The sequence below is a fragment of the Gavialis gangeticus genome, unplaced genomic scaffold (assembly GCF_001723915.1).
Source record: "Gavialis gangeticus isolate Ggan-Ray unplaced genomic scaffold, GavGan_comp1, whole genome shotgun sequence".
Lineage (NCBI taxonomy): Eukaryota > Metazoa > Chordata > Crocodylia > Gavialidae > Gavialis > Gavialis gangeticus.
Genome location: NW_017729031.1, coordinates 42,292,479 through 42,307,624, shown reverse-complemented (window position 1 = coordinate 42,307,624; position 15,146 = coordinate 42,292,479). Strand labels below are relative to the sequence as shown.

At 63.0% G+C, this 15,146-nt stretch overlaps 1 protein-coding gene across 2 annotated transcripts in view; it reads left to right on the top strand.

Annotated features, from left to right (window-relative positions):
- The first annotated feature begins 9 nt into the window (after window positions 1–9).
- ZNF142 (zinc finger protein 142) overlaps window positions 10–15,146 on the top strand; it is a 16,912-nt gene continuing 1,775 nt past the window's right edge. Inside the window, exons 1-8 of one of the 2 annotated variants that reach the window (XM_019522654.1) lie at window positions 10–62; window positions 973–1,265; window positions 2,663–3,382; window positions 3,952–4,125; window positions 9,032–9,844; window positions 10,561–10,738; window positions 11,143–14,074; window positions 15,012–15,117. In XM_019522654.1, the coding sequence (XP_019378199.1) occupies window positions 1,025–1,265; window positions 2,663–3,382; window positions 3,952–4,125; window positions 9,032–9,844; window positions 10,561–10,738; window positions 11,143–14,074; window positions 15,012–15,117 (5,164 nt within the window). In that variant the 5' untranslated portion in view covers window positions 10–62; window positions 973–1,024. Of the gene's footprint in view, window positions 63–972; window positions 1,266–2,662; window positions 3,383–3,951; window positions 4,177–9,031; window positions 9,845–10,560; window positions 10,739–11,142; window positions 14,075–15,011; window positions 15,118–15,146 lie in introns of both variants that reach the window. The other variant, XM_019522653.1, reaches the window with a different exon arrangement.

Below are 15,146 nucleotides of genomic sequence, written 5' to 3'. Positions count from 1 at the left end.
GGGGGGGGGCTTGGGGTCCCCAGGGTCCAACCCCCAGGAGGTTCAGGCCCCTGCGGCTGGAGGTGGGCACAGCTGGGTTGGTATCCCCCCGCAGAGACCCCCCAGGTTGAGATGGGGGGGCCTGAGGCCACACAAGAGACCCCCCCATACAGGGGGGTGCGGGGGCAGGCAGCGCGTGTCCCCCCCCCATCCCATAAGGTCCCTGGCCTGTTATGGGGGGGCTGAGACCCCAAGGGGGGGGCAAACTCCTTTATGGGGGGGCTGGACCTTCCTGGAGGGATTCAGGCCTGTTATGGGGGGCTGAGACCCCAAGGGGCGGGGCAAGCCCCGTTATGGGGAGGGGTCCGGGGCTGTCACCCTGTGGGTGCTGCAGGACTTGCCTGTGGGGAATGGCCCTGGGGGGAGGGTCCTGGCCCCCGTGGGGGATCTGGGATGTTCCTGTAAGCATGCTGTCCCCGTGCTAGCAACTGTGTCTGCAGCCCCCGACCCCCACGTATGCAGCCCCCTCTCCCTGCATGCATCATCTCTCCCCCGTCCCTGCCTTCGTCGGCCAGCGGGAGACACAGGCGACTGGGTGATGGTTCCCCTGCTCTCCCCACAGCGCTGCCGGGGCTCAGGGAGGTTTGTTGGCCAGCCACGGGAGGCTGCTGCTCCATCAGCTTCAGGTGGCAGCTCGTAGCCCTGGGGTGTGAGATGCTTAGCAGCTTCGGAGCCTTCCCCATGATCCCGGGGAGACCTCGGGGAGGCTGACACAGTCACGGGTCCTCAGGTCCCTCCAGCCCTGGGGTTTCTGCCCCCAGAGCCCCTGAGATTGGGGCCTGCCCGAGCCGTAGTGAGGGAGTGCCCCAAATAACAAGCCCGTGAGAACCTCGGCTGTCTCGGTGCCGCTTACCCACATGTCCCCGTGTCCTGAGAGTCCCTGTGTGGCGTGGGAGGGGGAGGGCTCAGGGGTGCCTGGTCTCTCCCTTGCAGAGCTTGGCCCCTCCACGGCACAGCGCAGCAGCCTGAGCACGAGCGCCAGGAGATGAGCGTGGAGACGGTGGCTTCAGACATGGACGCCCTGTGCCCCGAGCTACTGCTCCCTGCCCCGGCGGACACAGGGCGCAGCAGAGGCCCTGATGCCGGCATGGTGGAGCCATCGGCGCTGGCTGTGAGGCAGAGCCTGTTGCTGGCGGAGGGGGTGCCCGCGGGAGTGCAGGACGTGGAGATCTTCATGGAGGCCGTGGCGGGCAACGTGGCGCTGAGCAACCCGGGCAGTGCCACAGGTACGGGCGAGCGGAGGCGTGTGTGGGTCGTGGTCCCCATGGCTTTGCATCTCAACACTCCTTAGGCAGCTAGAACCAGGCCAAAGGGTCGGCCTGGCCTGGAGCCGCAGGCATTCACAGAGCAGGAGGAACCGTCTGGGGGCTGACCTGAGCCCGCAGACCCTGGGCTGTCAGCAGGGGCTGGACACATGAACTCGGACCGAGCAGACCCTGGCTTTGTACATAGATGCGAGTTACCCCAGGGTCTGAAGCACAGGATCACAGAGCTGGAGGGCTGGCAGGGATCTGTGGAGGTCACCTAGTCCCAGCCCAGGCTGAGGCAGGATCCGCCCAGACAAACCCTGTGGGCGACATTGGAGCCACATGACACAGTCACCCCTGACACGGCCTCAGGCATTGCCTCCACCCCTGCCCCTGGGAAACCAGGGGGGCTGTAGCTGCCAACATCCTGCTGCTGCCAGGGAGGTTGGTGGGTGCTGGAGAGAGCCCAGGCCCAGGCTGTGCCCCCACTGCAGAGGGAGGGGAAATCCCACCCTGGCTGGGCCAGGCTGAGCAGGGGGCAAATCCCTGCCTGCCCCACCAAGGGGGGGCAAGAACTGCCAGCCAGGACCCTGCGGGGCTGAGTCCCTGCCAGAGCATTGGCACAGCCCCAGCCTGGGCTGCAGCCAGCACCTCGCGGGGTGGGGCACTTACAACATAACCAGGGTTGATGTCTCAGCAGCTGACTACAAGGAGATGGGGGAAGCCACAGTGGTGATGCTTGGGCTTTGGATCCAGCCTGTGGCCTGCGTTGTCTGACCCGTGGGGCTCCCTAGGGGTCTGAATATCAGGCAGTGGGGCAGGACTGTGCTCCCAGCCATTCAAGCAGCCACTGCTTCCCCCTGCAAACAACTGTGGGGACTCGCAAGGAGCCTCACAGGCTGGATGACATGGAGCCATGCCAGGCTGGATCTAGCCTGTGGACTGATAGAACCGGATAGGTAGAATTGCCTGCATTAAATCAGTGGCTGTGGCAGGATGGGCTGCAAATACACCACACCTTCCCCAGGGTCCCTTCTGCTGAGGGAGCGCTACAGAGGGGCCAGGCTGGTTGCCCTGGTCTCCTTTGGTGGGGGGCAAACTGGTCCCTCTGATGTAGATGGGGCTTGTAACTGTTCCCTGAGACTTTCACTGCTTTGCTCAGTGCCAGCCTGTCTGCTGTGCTTGGGTCTGCCTAGCAGCAGCCTTCATAGTGGGGATATGGGTCTGTTGGGCAGAGGCCCAAAGCCGGCCCACCCCTCCCAGTTTCCAGAGCTCATCGTCCTCCTCATCCTCAGCTCACGGCCCAGAGGCGACATGCTCCCAGTCTGGGCCGCAACGGCGGTAACGCGCTCCTGCTCTCCATCTCACCCCTGCAGAGGTCTTGGTCAAGGTGGTGGAGCTGTACTTTTGTGAGCGATGCGGCCAGAGCTTCTCCGACCCCGGCCTGCTCACCCAGCACCAGTGCCTCACACTGGTAGCCCCCGAGTCCCTGGAGCTGCCAAGTGCACCCCAGCTGGCAGCACCCACCACTGAGGGACCCGGAGTGGGGCCAGGCCTCTGCCAGGAACTGCCCCAGAGGTTGCCGGAAACAAGTGGGCAGGACAGAGACGTCAACTGCCTGGGTGAGCACCTGCTGTGCCCCATCTGCCAGGCGGATTTTGCACTCCCCAGCGAACTCAAAGAGCACTTCAAGACGCACCGTAATTCCATGGTCACTCTGGCATGCCCCGCGCCAGGCTGCCCCTTCCTGCCTGGGGACCGCAGGCAGCTGCGCGGGCATGTGCGGCGCGTGCACCAAGCAATACCCATCTCCTGCATCTACCGTGCCTGCCCCCTGCTCTTCCTGAGCCACCCAGCTATGGAGGAGCATCACCGCCTCCACTTCCCCTTCCACTGCGCTCACTGCCGGTTCATCAGTGCCAACATCAAGCTTTTCCGGCAGCACACAAAGAGCCACTGCCCTGAGCCAGCGGGGGCCACAGAGATCTTCCTGGACATGGCAGGAGTCAGGGAGACCCTCCCAGAGTCAGCAGAGGCTGGGGAGCCCCACAGCCCTGGCACGCGTGACTTTGCCACCGGGACTGGAGAAGTCCCATGTGAGTGCCTCCTGCTGGACCCTAGTATCTGTTGCGGGGGGGAAGGACAGCTGAGAAGTGGCGTATGAGCAGATGCAGCAGGGAGAGGGGCTGGCTTCAACGTTGGCTGTGGTGACCCAGCACTGGTTACAGCCTCCTGACCCATCCCTGCCTGCCAGGGAGAGGTGTGCCAGACTCGTTGAGGGAGGAACTGTAGGGTTGACTCTCCCAGCTCAGTCCTCTGGCCTTAGGGCTCAGGATAGGTCTTGCTGCACTGTGCTGATGGGGCTAGGGAAAGTCCAGGAGGTACTGGGTTTCCTGGGCTGGAAGAAGAGAGCAGGATCTCTTGTGGGCCTGGGGCCCCTGCATGTGCCTTCCTGGTCTCTCCCTTTTTGGGTTCCTCTTGCAAGTTGGGGTTAGAAATGCGCCAGGTGGAGAGAGAGGAGGGATCAGGGCTGCTGCTGTGGAGCTGAGCCAGGGGTTAGTTCCCGGCAGCTGCTTCTGCTCCATGGGATGGGAAATGAGATCTCTGGGAGCAGGGTAGGAAGTGGTTCCCTGAGTCAGACAGCCAATTCACTCTTTTCCTGCAGCCGATGACAAGGCCTCCAGGGAGGCGACGTGTTCCCTTGACCCACCAGCCTGGGATGGCAGCCACAGTGCTCCCGAGGACACTGCCCATGAAGATGGACAGGCGTTGGCTGGGGAGGACGATTCTGAGAGCAGCGGGGATGAGTCTCTGGACGAGGAGGAGGGCGAGAGCACTGGTGAGGCAGTCACCAGGAAGGCCAAGGCCCCTCGGGCCCAGCGGTTCAAAGGTAGAGTCCCCCAGTGCCACGCTGGGTGCCTCCAGGATGGCCCTGTGGGCAGCCGAGTTGGTGTTCGGGCTCCCCCTGACAGCAGCACATGTGTGATGGGGGCTGGAGAACGCAACTGATGAGGCCTGGTAGGGAAGGCAGGAGTCCCTTGGTCCCACCATTTCGTGCCATGATGGCTTGAGCATGGGACCACATTGCTCTCGTGGCCAGCATCGTGAAATCCCAGTTGCCTTGGCTCAGCTGGTGCTTGGTGTGTGCCACCCTGGCTGACATGTCACAGGGCAGGGTAGGACAGTGGTGTGAACTGTGGCACCTGGCTGAATGCCCGGATGTGGGGATGAGCAGGCCTCAAGTATTTGGTGGGGGGCAGTTGGAGTGTGACCCTACAAGGTCTCCGTCCTGGGGAGCAGGAGCTGTTAGAGGTTAGGGGCCAGCTACAGCCAGGAGGCAGAGGGCTGTAAGGGACCAGGACATAGGCAGTCACCTGTGAGAGGCATGAGCTGGGGGTGGGTGGGTCAGGGACAGGAGAGAGGTTTCAGTCTGGAGTCACGGGCTAGGGTGGCCAGAGTAGGCAGCTCTAGCTGTATGTCACTGGGACATGGACAGTGACCATGCCAGATCCAGCAGCTGCTGTCAGAGGGCAGGTGTTGTCTGCATTGGGCTTGGGAGCAAGGAGTCTCAGACAGGACCCGAGTGCCAGGATGAAGCTGGTAGGTAGGACCCAGGGGCCAGGACACCGGAAAGCGACAGGATGGGACCGAAGAACAAAGAGCCCAGGGTGGCCAGAGGCCTCTGATAGGTGCTGAGCAGGCAGAGGGGCCATCGTTAGGCCACTGGTACCAGGCCACTGGGTGATTGAGGCTGCCTGGGGGCAGCTTCACCTGCCTGCTGCCCTGGTGCCTGCCGAGGGCATAAGCTGCACAGGGCTTGAGGCACCCGACCCCAACATGGCGCTGGACTTGTAGAATCCCAGAGCCATGGGGCTGGCAGGGACCTGTGGGGCCACATCCAGTCCAAGCCCTGCCTGAGGCAGGATCAGCCCCATCCAACCCAGCCCAGACAAATTTGTCCTCTAAACTATACGTAAGGTGACCACCATAGAATGATAGAGAAGGAACGCCCCCATCGCTCACATCTAGCCCAACCCCTGCCTGAAGCAGGATCAGCCCTGTCCAGACCAGACCAGGCCATAATCTAACCATAAACTAAACTCTACATAAGACAACCATCAGGCCTGGCACAGCACAGACCTCACACCCAACCCTGCACCCAGGAAAGCAGGGGGTCACAGCCGCCACCCCCCTGCTTCTATAAAAGAGTGTTGATACCCACTCCAGAGCCTCCAGACTGACCAGGGGGAAAATCCCTTCCTGCCCCCAAATGTGGTGATAAGTCTGACCCTGAGCAGAGGAGCAAGACACTCTAGCCAGGACCCTCTGGCTTTGATCCCAACAGGAGCACTTGCACAGCCCAGTCCCCATCCCCGTCCCCATCCCCAGCCTGGGCTGCAGCAGCACCCAGCACCTCTGAGGGAGGCTTAAAACCCTCCTGGCACATGAACAGCGAGGGGCGGGCAGCCAGCACAGCCCCAGCCTGGATACCCCCAGCAAAGCACAAGCATCGCTGCACCTCGACCCTCCCTGCCCGGTGCCCGTCTAGCCTGTCCTTGGACCCTCCTGTGCTGCAGAGTCCTTCCACCCTAGGAAGTCTCTTCTGCTGCCTCACTATTCTATCAGTTTTCTCTGAAGGTCTCAGGCTGCTCAGTCCTGTGTTTGAAGGGCCACGAGGTCTGACCTAAGCTACCTAGTCCTGTGCCCAGGGAGGGCCAGGTGCCTTTGGCCTGCAAGGTGCACTGGGGACCTGGTACCCTGAGTCCAGGTTGCCCATGTGGATAGGCACTCCTGCCTCGGGGACAACCAGCTGGTGCTCAGAGCAGGCAGCCTGGTCCAAACCCTGCTGCCTCAGGGTCTGGAGGGGGAGTGACTCTAGGGCTCTGACATGCCAGCTCCCTGAGCCCCTACAACGCGATGTGGCTTGAGATGATGACTACAGGGGCACACGTGTGCGGTGGGAGCAGCCAGAGAGCTTTAACAGAGCTGTCAAAGTCAGCACTAGTCCAATTATAAAGCACACACCAGCGTGTTCAGGGGGCCGGTCTCAGCTCCTGCCCCCTCAGTGTGGACTGGAGCATTGGTGGTTGGTCGAAGCGGATCGTGCCTGTACGAAGTGTTACCAGAGCGGGAGCCGAAGTCAAGCCAGGCATCTGCCAGTGCAGTGGGGTCAAGCGCTAGCAGTGGGAGGGTTTCCTCTGGTCGCTCATCCTGCTCCTACGCTGCTGGTCTTGCTCGGAGTAGCACCCTGTTCTTGCTGGCCATGCTTGAGCTGTTACCTCTGGGGGGTTGTCTGTAGGGAACCAGACTGTGAGCTCGGTGCCCTGCCTTGCCCTGCCTGGCTGTGTCTCAGTTCACTGGGTCCCTGGCAGCCAAATGGCCACAGCGAACAGCCACTCACATGCAGCTCTCCCCCAGGCTGCTCACAGAATCAGCAGTGGGGCTGGAAGGGATCTCCAGAGGTCACGTGGAGTCCAACCCCCAACCCGGGGCAGGATCAGGCCTGTCCAAACCCACCCAAACAAATCCCATGTGCGACCTTGGACCTGCACGATGCCCCTGCCCTGTCCTCGAGAAAGTGGGGGGACCAGGACTGCCAATGTCCTGCTGCTGCCAGGGGGTTGGTGGGTGGTGTAGAGAGCCCAGGCCGTGTCCCCGCTGCAGAGGGAGAGGAACCCCCCAGGCTGAGCAGGGGACAGATCCCTGCCTGCCCCCTTCCCCAAGGCAGTGTGAGTGGGGGGCAAGAGCCTGTAGCCTGCGGGGCTGTGTCTCAGCAGGAGCATTGGCACAGCCCCAACCTGGGCTGCAGCCAGCACCCAGCGCTGCTGAGGTACAGAAAAACCAATACCTGCAGCAACAGGAGGGGGGAGAGATCCCTTCCTGGCCACACGTGGCAACCAGCAAAGCCCAGAAGCCTGGAAGACCCCAGGGCCCTTGACTGGCTTGCAGCCTGAAGACAGCAAACACAGCTCAGGGTGTTGCACCCTCTGACTGGGCCGTCAGAAGGGCCCTTCTGTGCCCCCTGCATGAATTAAGAACAACTGAGCTGCCCTGTGTTGCCTCAGCCCCAGGTCCGTCCTGCCCCGCGTCCCAGGGCAGAGTGGAGCTGGAAGATGAATGCCTGGGGCCGAGCGGGGCTTTCCCCTGTTCCTCCAGCATGGAGGGTCCTGGCAGGGCTGGTGCAGAGGCCGGGCCCCTCACTCCCTGCCCCAGCGCTCCCCGCGCCCCTTTCCTCCCCACACGTGTCTGGTCCCCGGTGGATCTGGCTGCACTCTCAGCTCCGCCACATCTGGGGCCACAAGTCCCCCCCCTTGAATGCCCCGTGAGGGGACAGCACGGCCTGGGCTTGGTTGGCAGCTGCAGGCCTGCTTGTCCTGTGCCGGGACCCAGCTCTGTCTGGGCAGAGACAGGCAGGAATAAACCCCAGGGACTTTCTGTTCCTCATTCAGTGCAGTGCAAACCCTGCTCCTGTCCCCTCCAGCATCTCTCCTAGGCCTGGCCTCAGTCTCTGCTCCTAGGGAAGCTCCTCTGCAGCCCCCAGCCTCCTTGCTGCCCTGCTCTGCACCTTCTCCAGGTCTTCACTCTCCTGGGGCTGTGGGGACAAGAGCTGGGCACCAATTCAAGGTGTGGATGCCTTATGGTCTTATAAAGGGGCCTCATGATGCTTCCCATTGTGTTCACAGTTCCCTTCTTCATTGTCCCAAACCTGTTTGCCTGTTTGCTGACTGCTGAGCATGGACCTGATGTGTTTAGTGACCTGTCCCCAATGCTGAACAGGAGCCAGCAGTGCACTCTTGTTGCCAAGAAGGTGACCGGCATCCTGGGCTGCATCAGTAAGAGCAGTGCCAGCAGGTGGAGAGCAGTGATTCTTCCCCTCTGTTCAGCACTGGGGAGGCCACATCTGGAGCCCTGTGTCCAGCTGTGGGTCCCCACTACAAAAAGGATGTGGACACATTGGAGAGAGTCCAGTGGGGGCAACAAAAATGGTTCAGGGGCTGTGAGACAGGACTGGTGAAGAGAGGCTGAGGAAACTGGGCTGATTGAGTCTGGAAAAGAAGACTGAGGGGTGATTTGATAGCAGCCTTCACCTCCCTGCAGGGGGTTGCAAAGAGGATGGAGCTGGATTGTTCTCAGTGCGGGCAGATGACAGAACAAGGAGCAATGGGCACAAGTTGCAGCAAGAAAATTTGAGATTGGATATTAGGAAAAGCTTTCTCACGTGGAGGGTGGTGAAGCACTGGAACAGGCTGTCCAGAGAGGTGGTGCAGTCTCTATCCTTGGAGGTGTTTAAGCTCCAGGTAGACAAAGCCTTGGCTGGGGTGATGTATCTGGGGCTGGTCCTGCTTGGAGCCAGGGGTTGGACTAGGTGTGACCTCCTGAGGTCCCTTCCCACCCTTGCAGTCTGTGGAAGCGCTTCCTACCACTGATCATCCGTGTTGCCCTTCTCTGCACCTTCTCTAGTTGTCCAGTTGAAGGCGTGGGACCAGAGCTGGTCACCGGATTCAAGGTGCAGATGCCCCGTGGAGTTGTAAAGGGAGATCGTGATACTTTATCTCAGCCTCTTTAATCTTCCGTTTCCAAGCTGGCCGTGGCACTTTGCTTCCCTCTCTCGCACCTGGGCATGGTCCTCTCCCATCTCCCACTGCTCTGGGTGGCACAGCTCTCTTTGGGATCTCCCAGCTGGGGAGTCATGGGCAGGCCCTGGGCTTCCCCCAGGTGCAGGCTGATGCCCATTTACTTTGCAGGGGATGTGGCGGAGGGCTCGGAGTCCCTGTTCAAGACCCACATGTGCCCCGAGTGCAAGCGCTGCTTCAAGAAGCGGACGCACCTGGTGGAGCACCTGCACCTGCACTTCCCCGACCCCAGCCTGCAGTGCCCCAACTGTGGGAAGTTCTTCACTAGCAAGAGCAAGCTGAAAATCCACCTGCTGCGGGAGACGGGCGAGAAGGCCCACCAGTGCCCTCTGTGCCAGTACCGCTCGGTGGAGAGGAACGCCCTCAACCGCCACATGGCCAGCATGCATGAGGGCATCTCCAACTTCTACTCAGATGTCTACGCCTGCCCCGTGTGCCAGGAGCCCTTCAAGCTCAGCCAGGCCCTTAAGGAGCACCTCAGGAGCCACCAGACCGAGCCCAAGCAGCTTAGCTGCTTCGAGGGCGGCTGCGACTACGGCACAGAGGACCGCAAGGACTTCACGCGGCACCTCAAGGAAGCCCACAGCCTCAAGGCAGTGGAGTGCACGTACCATGCCTGCTCGCTGCTCTTCGGCACGGCCGAGGCCATGGAGACCCACCGCAAGACCCACTACGCCTTCCACTGCCAGCAGTGCGACTTCATCTGCTCCAACAAGCACGTCTTCCGCAAGCACAAGCGCCAGGGCCACCCCGGCAGTGAGCGGCTGCAGTGCGGCTTCTGCCCCTACACCACCTTCAACCCCGTAGAGTTCCACGACCACCTGGGCAAGATGCACGCCCATGAGAAGATCCACAAATGCAGCGAGTGTGGCTTCGCCACGGCGCACAAGAGGGTGCTGATGCGCCATGCACTCCTGCATACTGGTGCGTGGCCCCAGCCGGGGGTGGGGGAGGTGGGAATCAGGGCCTTCTCTAGTGACCTGCCACTGCCAGGGCCACACCGACAGCCAGACTCCTGGGTTTCACCCCTGGCAGTGGGAGGGGTGCAGGGTGTGGTGAGCCAGGAGGAAAGGGGGTGCCCTCCCCAGCGTGGGGGGTCGAAGGCTTTCTTGCCAGGGCTCTTGGGGCTGGCACCGACCTGCCATAGGGCCTGCGGGTCAGTCATGGTGCAAGCAGATGGTTGCCGTGTCTAGCTCTAGCAGTATGCCAGCTCCATCCCATGGGGCCAGCGCATGTGGGCACGAGCATTTGCACACCTCTGACCTGGACAGAGGGCCACAAGGGCTTTGGCACAACCCAGGAACCCAGCACATTGCAGCCAGGGCCTGGCACCTTCCTGCCTCCTCTTGGGGGTGTCTGCATTGCTGGGTGCCAGTCAGCGGGGATACCAGGATCGTCCTGGGTCAGACCATGGGTCAGTCTTGCCCGTGGCAGAGAAGCCTGCCTTGGGGACAGCTCGGGGGCTAAGGCTTCTGATCCCAGCAGCCACGGCTGCTTTAGGGCTTCTTCTCCCCTGTGCCCCAGAGGGTCTCTGTCCCGGGACGCCAGTGCCCCATGACGGCTGCCCCTTCCCCAGCAAGGCTGGGCCAGGCTGTCCTGCCCCCCTACCTGCCCCTCTGGTAACAGGCTCCTTCCCACAGGGGAGAAACCTCACAAGTGCGAGCAGTGCGACTTCACATGCCGGGACGTGAGCTACCTGTCCAAACACATGCTGACCCACTCCAGCGCCAAGGACTTCATGTGCACAGAGTGTGGCTATGTCACCAAGTGGAAGCACTACCTCAACGTGCACATGCGCAAGCACACTGGGGACCTCAGGTACCACCCAGAGCAGCTGGGGGGAGGACTGAGCCGGGTAGTGGAGCCCAGAGGGGCACCAGGTGGGGCTGGCAGCACCTTGATACATGCCAGCCTTGTCGTGGGGTCACCTGTGTGGCCCTGGGGGGTGACCCCAGGCCCCCTATGTGGGAGCAGCACAGAGGTGTTCGGGTCCAGATGGGCTACCCAGGCCTCATGCCTAGCCGCTGGATGGACCTTTTGAGGCCCAGAGCCTGGTGCCTGACTCCTTGCATGGACGGGGCAGCACAGAGGCACGCGGGAGGGACTGGGGAAGCACACTGAAAGGCAGAGCTGGGCCCAATCCTGAGGGGATCCAGGGAGGGGCAGAGGGGCTGCTGTGACCCGGCTCTGGCCATTTCTTCCCCCCCTTCTACTCCTGGCAGGTACCAGTGCAACCAGTGCTCGTACCGGTGCCACCGGGCTGACCAGCTGAGCAGCCACAAGCTGCGGCACCAGGGCAAGAGCCTGATGTGTGAGGTGTGCGGCTTCGCCTGCAAGCGCAAATACGAGCTGCAGAAGCACGCGCAGGCCAAGCATGCACAGGGCTACCAGCCACCTGTCTTCCAGTGCCGCTACTGCAGCTACCAGAGCAAGTATAAGCAGGCGCTGCGCAGCCACGAGAACTGCAAGCACACGCAGCAGCGTGAGTTTCGCTGCGCCCTCTGCACCTACTGCACCTTCAGCAACACCAGCCTCTTCTTCCACAAGCGCAAGGCCCATGGCTATGTGCCCGGCGACAAGGACTGGCTGCAGCACTATGCCAGCAAGGAGCAGGAAGCCGGTGCACCCCATGGGGCCACAGCTTGTCATGCTGGGGAGGAGCCGTGGCAGGGGGCCAGCTCGGAGCCCCCAGAGGAAGAGGAAGATGGTGAACCAGCTGGTGCAGAGCCCCTGCCGGAGCTAACCATAGGGCAGCAGGAAGGTGGCGTGAACGTGGCGACAGAGGAGGGTGGGACATCCAGTGAGGCCGTGGATGGCTGCACACTGCACTTGGAAACACTGGAGGTCTCGGCGCAGGTGGTGCTGGAGGCCACGGCCCCTGCAGAGGCTCTGGGCTGCAAGGACCCTGGAGCTGGGTATGGCATCCTGAGTGCCGCCGAGGCCTTGGCACTAGAGGACGGCACCCCTGGGCTGGAGGACATCGCTGACTTTGAGGAAGAGCCGGACGTGGCTGGGGCACCCGAGGGCAATGTGGACAGCCCCAGCCTAGAGGGGGGCCCAAGCCGGGACCTGTTGGAGAGGCCTGGAGATCCCGTTGCAGGGCAGGACCCTGCTTCACCCACGGCCACTGGGACGGGAGAGGAGAGTGGCCAAACCACGACAGCAGGGATGGAGGAGGGTGGTGGCAAGCCCGGGGACGAGCCAGCGGCAGAGTGGGAGTTGCGGGCGCTGCGGCAGCAAGACAAGGAGCAAGCGGAGACACTGGTGCTGGAGGGACGTGTGCAGATGCTGGTGGTGCAGACAGAGCGCCAGGTGTTCACCTGCCGTGCCTGCCCCTACGTTACACGCAAGGAGCGTGCACTGGCCCTGCATGCCAAAGCTGGCTGTCAGGCCCGGCGCACCCCCCTCCTGTGCCATGGCTGCGGCGCCAGCTTCAAGCAGCAGCGCGGCCTCAACACCCACCTGCTTAAGAAGTGCCCCATCCTCCTCAAGAAGGGCCAGACGCCCAAGCTGCTGGGGCCGGAGCAGCCCAGGAATCCCCCACAGGGCCCCCAGTCTGTGGCCATGGAGGACAGCACAGGTGTCCTGGAGGCAGCAGAGGGGAGCCCGGAGCCTGGGGCCACAGAGGATGGCACGGAAGGGGCAGGGGGGGGCCAGGTCCCGGAGCCCCCCTTGGAAGCGGAGCCAGTGCCTGTGCTCCCAGGCAGCCCCCTCCCTGAGGCTGTGCTTCTGGGAGCCAGTCCAGCCACAGTGCTCCTGGCCCCTCCAGCTGTGGGCGAGATGGCACCGGAAGGTGCCGGTGCCCCCGTGAAGCCATTGGAGAAGTACCGAGCGGAGCAGGGCAAGCTGCGCTGCAATGCCTGCGCCTTCAGCTGCTCCCGCCTGTCCACCATCACCTCACACGTGGCGGATAGCTGCCGGGGCCCAGCGCGGCTCCGCTGTGCCCTGTGCCCCCAGGGCTTCCACTCCCGGCGGGCGCTCAAGAGCCACTGCGCCCAGCAGCACGGCCAGCCCCAAGAGGCTGAGGGGCCTGGGAATGCTGGCCTGCGCCCCCGGCGCCGCCTGTCCTGCCCCAGCTGCCCCTTCACCTGCCAGCAGGAACGGGCCCTGCGGACACATGCGCAGCAGGGCTGTGGGACACGACGTGGCTCTGTCCCCCCACCCCCCTCCTCCGCTGCGCCCCCCCTGCGGCGGCACCGGCGCCCCCCCCGTGGGCACTACAGCCAGCGCCCAGCACTGCAGTGCAGGCAGTGCGAGTTCACCTGCAAGCAGGCCCGGTGCCTGGGGCAGCACGTGCGCGTGAAGCATGAGGGCCTCAAGCCGCACCAGTGCCCCTACTGTGAATTCAGCACCACGCGACGCTACCGCCTGGAGGCCCACCAGTCGCTGCACACGGGCGTGGGGCGCATCGCCTGCGGCAGCTGCAGCCAGACCTTCGGCACCAACTCCAAGCTGCGGCTGCACCGGCTGCGAGTACACGAGAAGACGCCCACACACTTCTGCCCGCTCTGCGACTACAGCGGCTACCTGCAGAATGACATCACCCGCCACATCAACAGTTGCCATCGGGGCGAGCCGCTCTACCCCTGCGCCCGCTGCGACGCCCGTTTCAGCTCGCCCACTGCCCTCAAGCAGCATTCACTGCGCCGCCATGCTGAGCCCGCTGCCTGCCGCTGCCCCCACTGCGGTCTGCAGTGCCGCAGCCTGGCCACGCTGCGGGGTCATGCCCGGCGCCAGCACCCGCCTCGGCTCGAGTGCGGGGCTTGCCACGAGGCCTTTGCGACCCGCCGCGACCTGGAGACGCATCGCCAGCAGCAGCACTTCAGCCACCGCTGTGGACTCTGTGGGTTCGCTGCCCGCGAGCGCCAGCAGCTGGTGCGGCACTACGTGGACAGCCATGAGCCACCAGCTGCTGCCCCTGCTGCTGACCGGCCCCTGGCCTGCCCCTCTTGCGACTTCACCTGCCGCCACCAGCTGGTCCTGGAGCACCACGTCAAGGGCCATGGCGGCACCCGTGTCTACAAGTGCTCTGACTGTGCCTACACCACCAAGAACAAGCAGAAGATCACGTGGCACATCCGCATCCACACAGGCGAGAAGCCTTACAAGTGCCACCTCTGTACTTACACCTGTGCTGACCCCTCTCGCCTCAAGGTGAGCCTGCATAGGGAGCCCGGAGGTGCCCTGGGGCAAGGAGGGGGACCCCCTGGGGCTGTGCCTGTCTTGGAACCAGCTGCTTTGTGGCTGCAGGCCCACCGATCCCATGCATCTGTCAGCCAAGACCCCAATCTGATGGGTCTATTATGATTAAGAGGCCTTTGGGTAGGGCCATGGGGCCACCCACTGGGAGTGCTGAGCTGGGCACCTCAGCCCTGAGCTTCCCTAGGCCACTGCTCACACCCCAGGGGGTTGATGGCAGCTCCCGAGGTATGGCCAGCAAAGGCAGGGTTCTGTGGCACCTCCAGATGCGTGGGTCTAGCTTCCCCGCAGCTTCTGGCAGGCAGCTGGGCCCTGCTGCATTGTTTTGGCTGGGGGGAACCCAGGGGTGGGAGCAGGCACCGGGAGGGACAAGCCCAGCCCCTGGTAGCTGTAGACATGAGCAGTGTAGCTGGGTATGGGAAGGCAGGTGGGTCCTAGGCCACAAGCTCTGACCCGGTCTCTGCCCTGTGCTCCCCTGGAGCCATGGTTGAGTCCTTTACCGTCCCGGCTGGGCAGTGGGTGGCCGGTCCTGGCTTCTCCCTCCATGAGCACAATCCTGATGCTCTCACCCCATCTGAGGCAGGTGTCTGGGCACTGAAGTGAAGCCCATCCCAGTCATGGGCTCTTCCAGGAACCGGTCCTTGTGGCCAGCAGAGCCCAAACCAGCTCAGCATGGGCTGCTTGTGATGCCACGTGGCATCAGCTTTACATTCTGCCTCCCCATATCACAGACACTCGCCCTTTCCATTGCTAATAGACATGGGGCAGGCACAGTCTTGGCCCCAGGGGCAGTGCCTCAGTGCATCTGCCCCAGAAGAGACAGCAATGGGCAGCTGAGGGTGCGCTGGGGGGGAACCACCAGCCACTGACCTGCCTACCCATCTCCACCCAGTACCACATGCGAATCCACAAGGAGGAGCGGAAATACCTGTGCCCTGAGTGCGGTTACAAGTGCAAGTGGGTGAACCAGCTCAAGTACCACATGACTAAGCACACAGGTGAGTGCCAGGTGCGTTGGGGGGGGGGG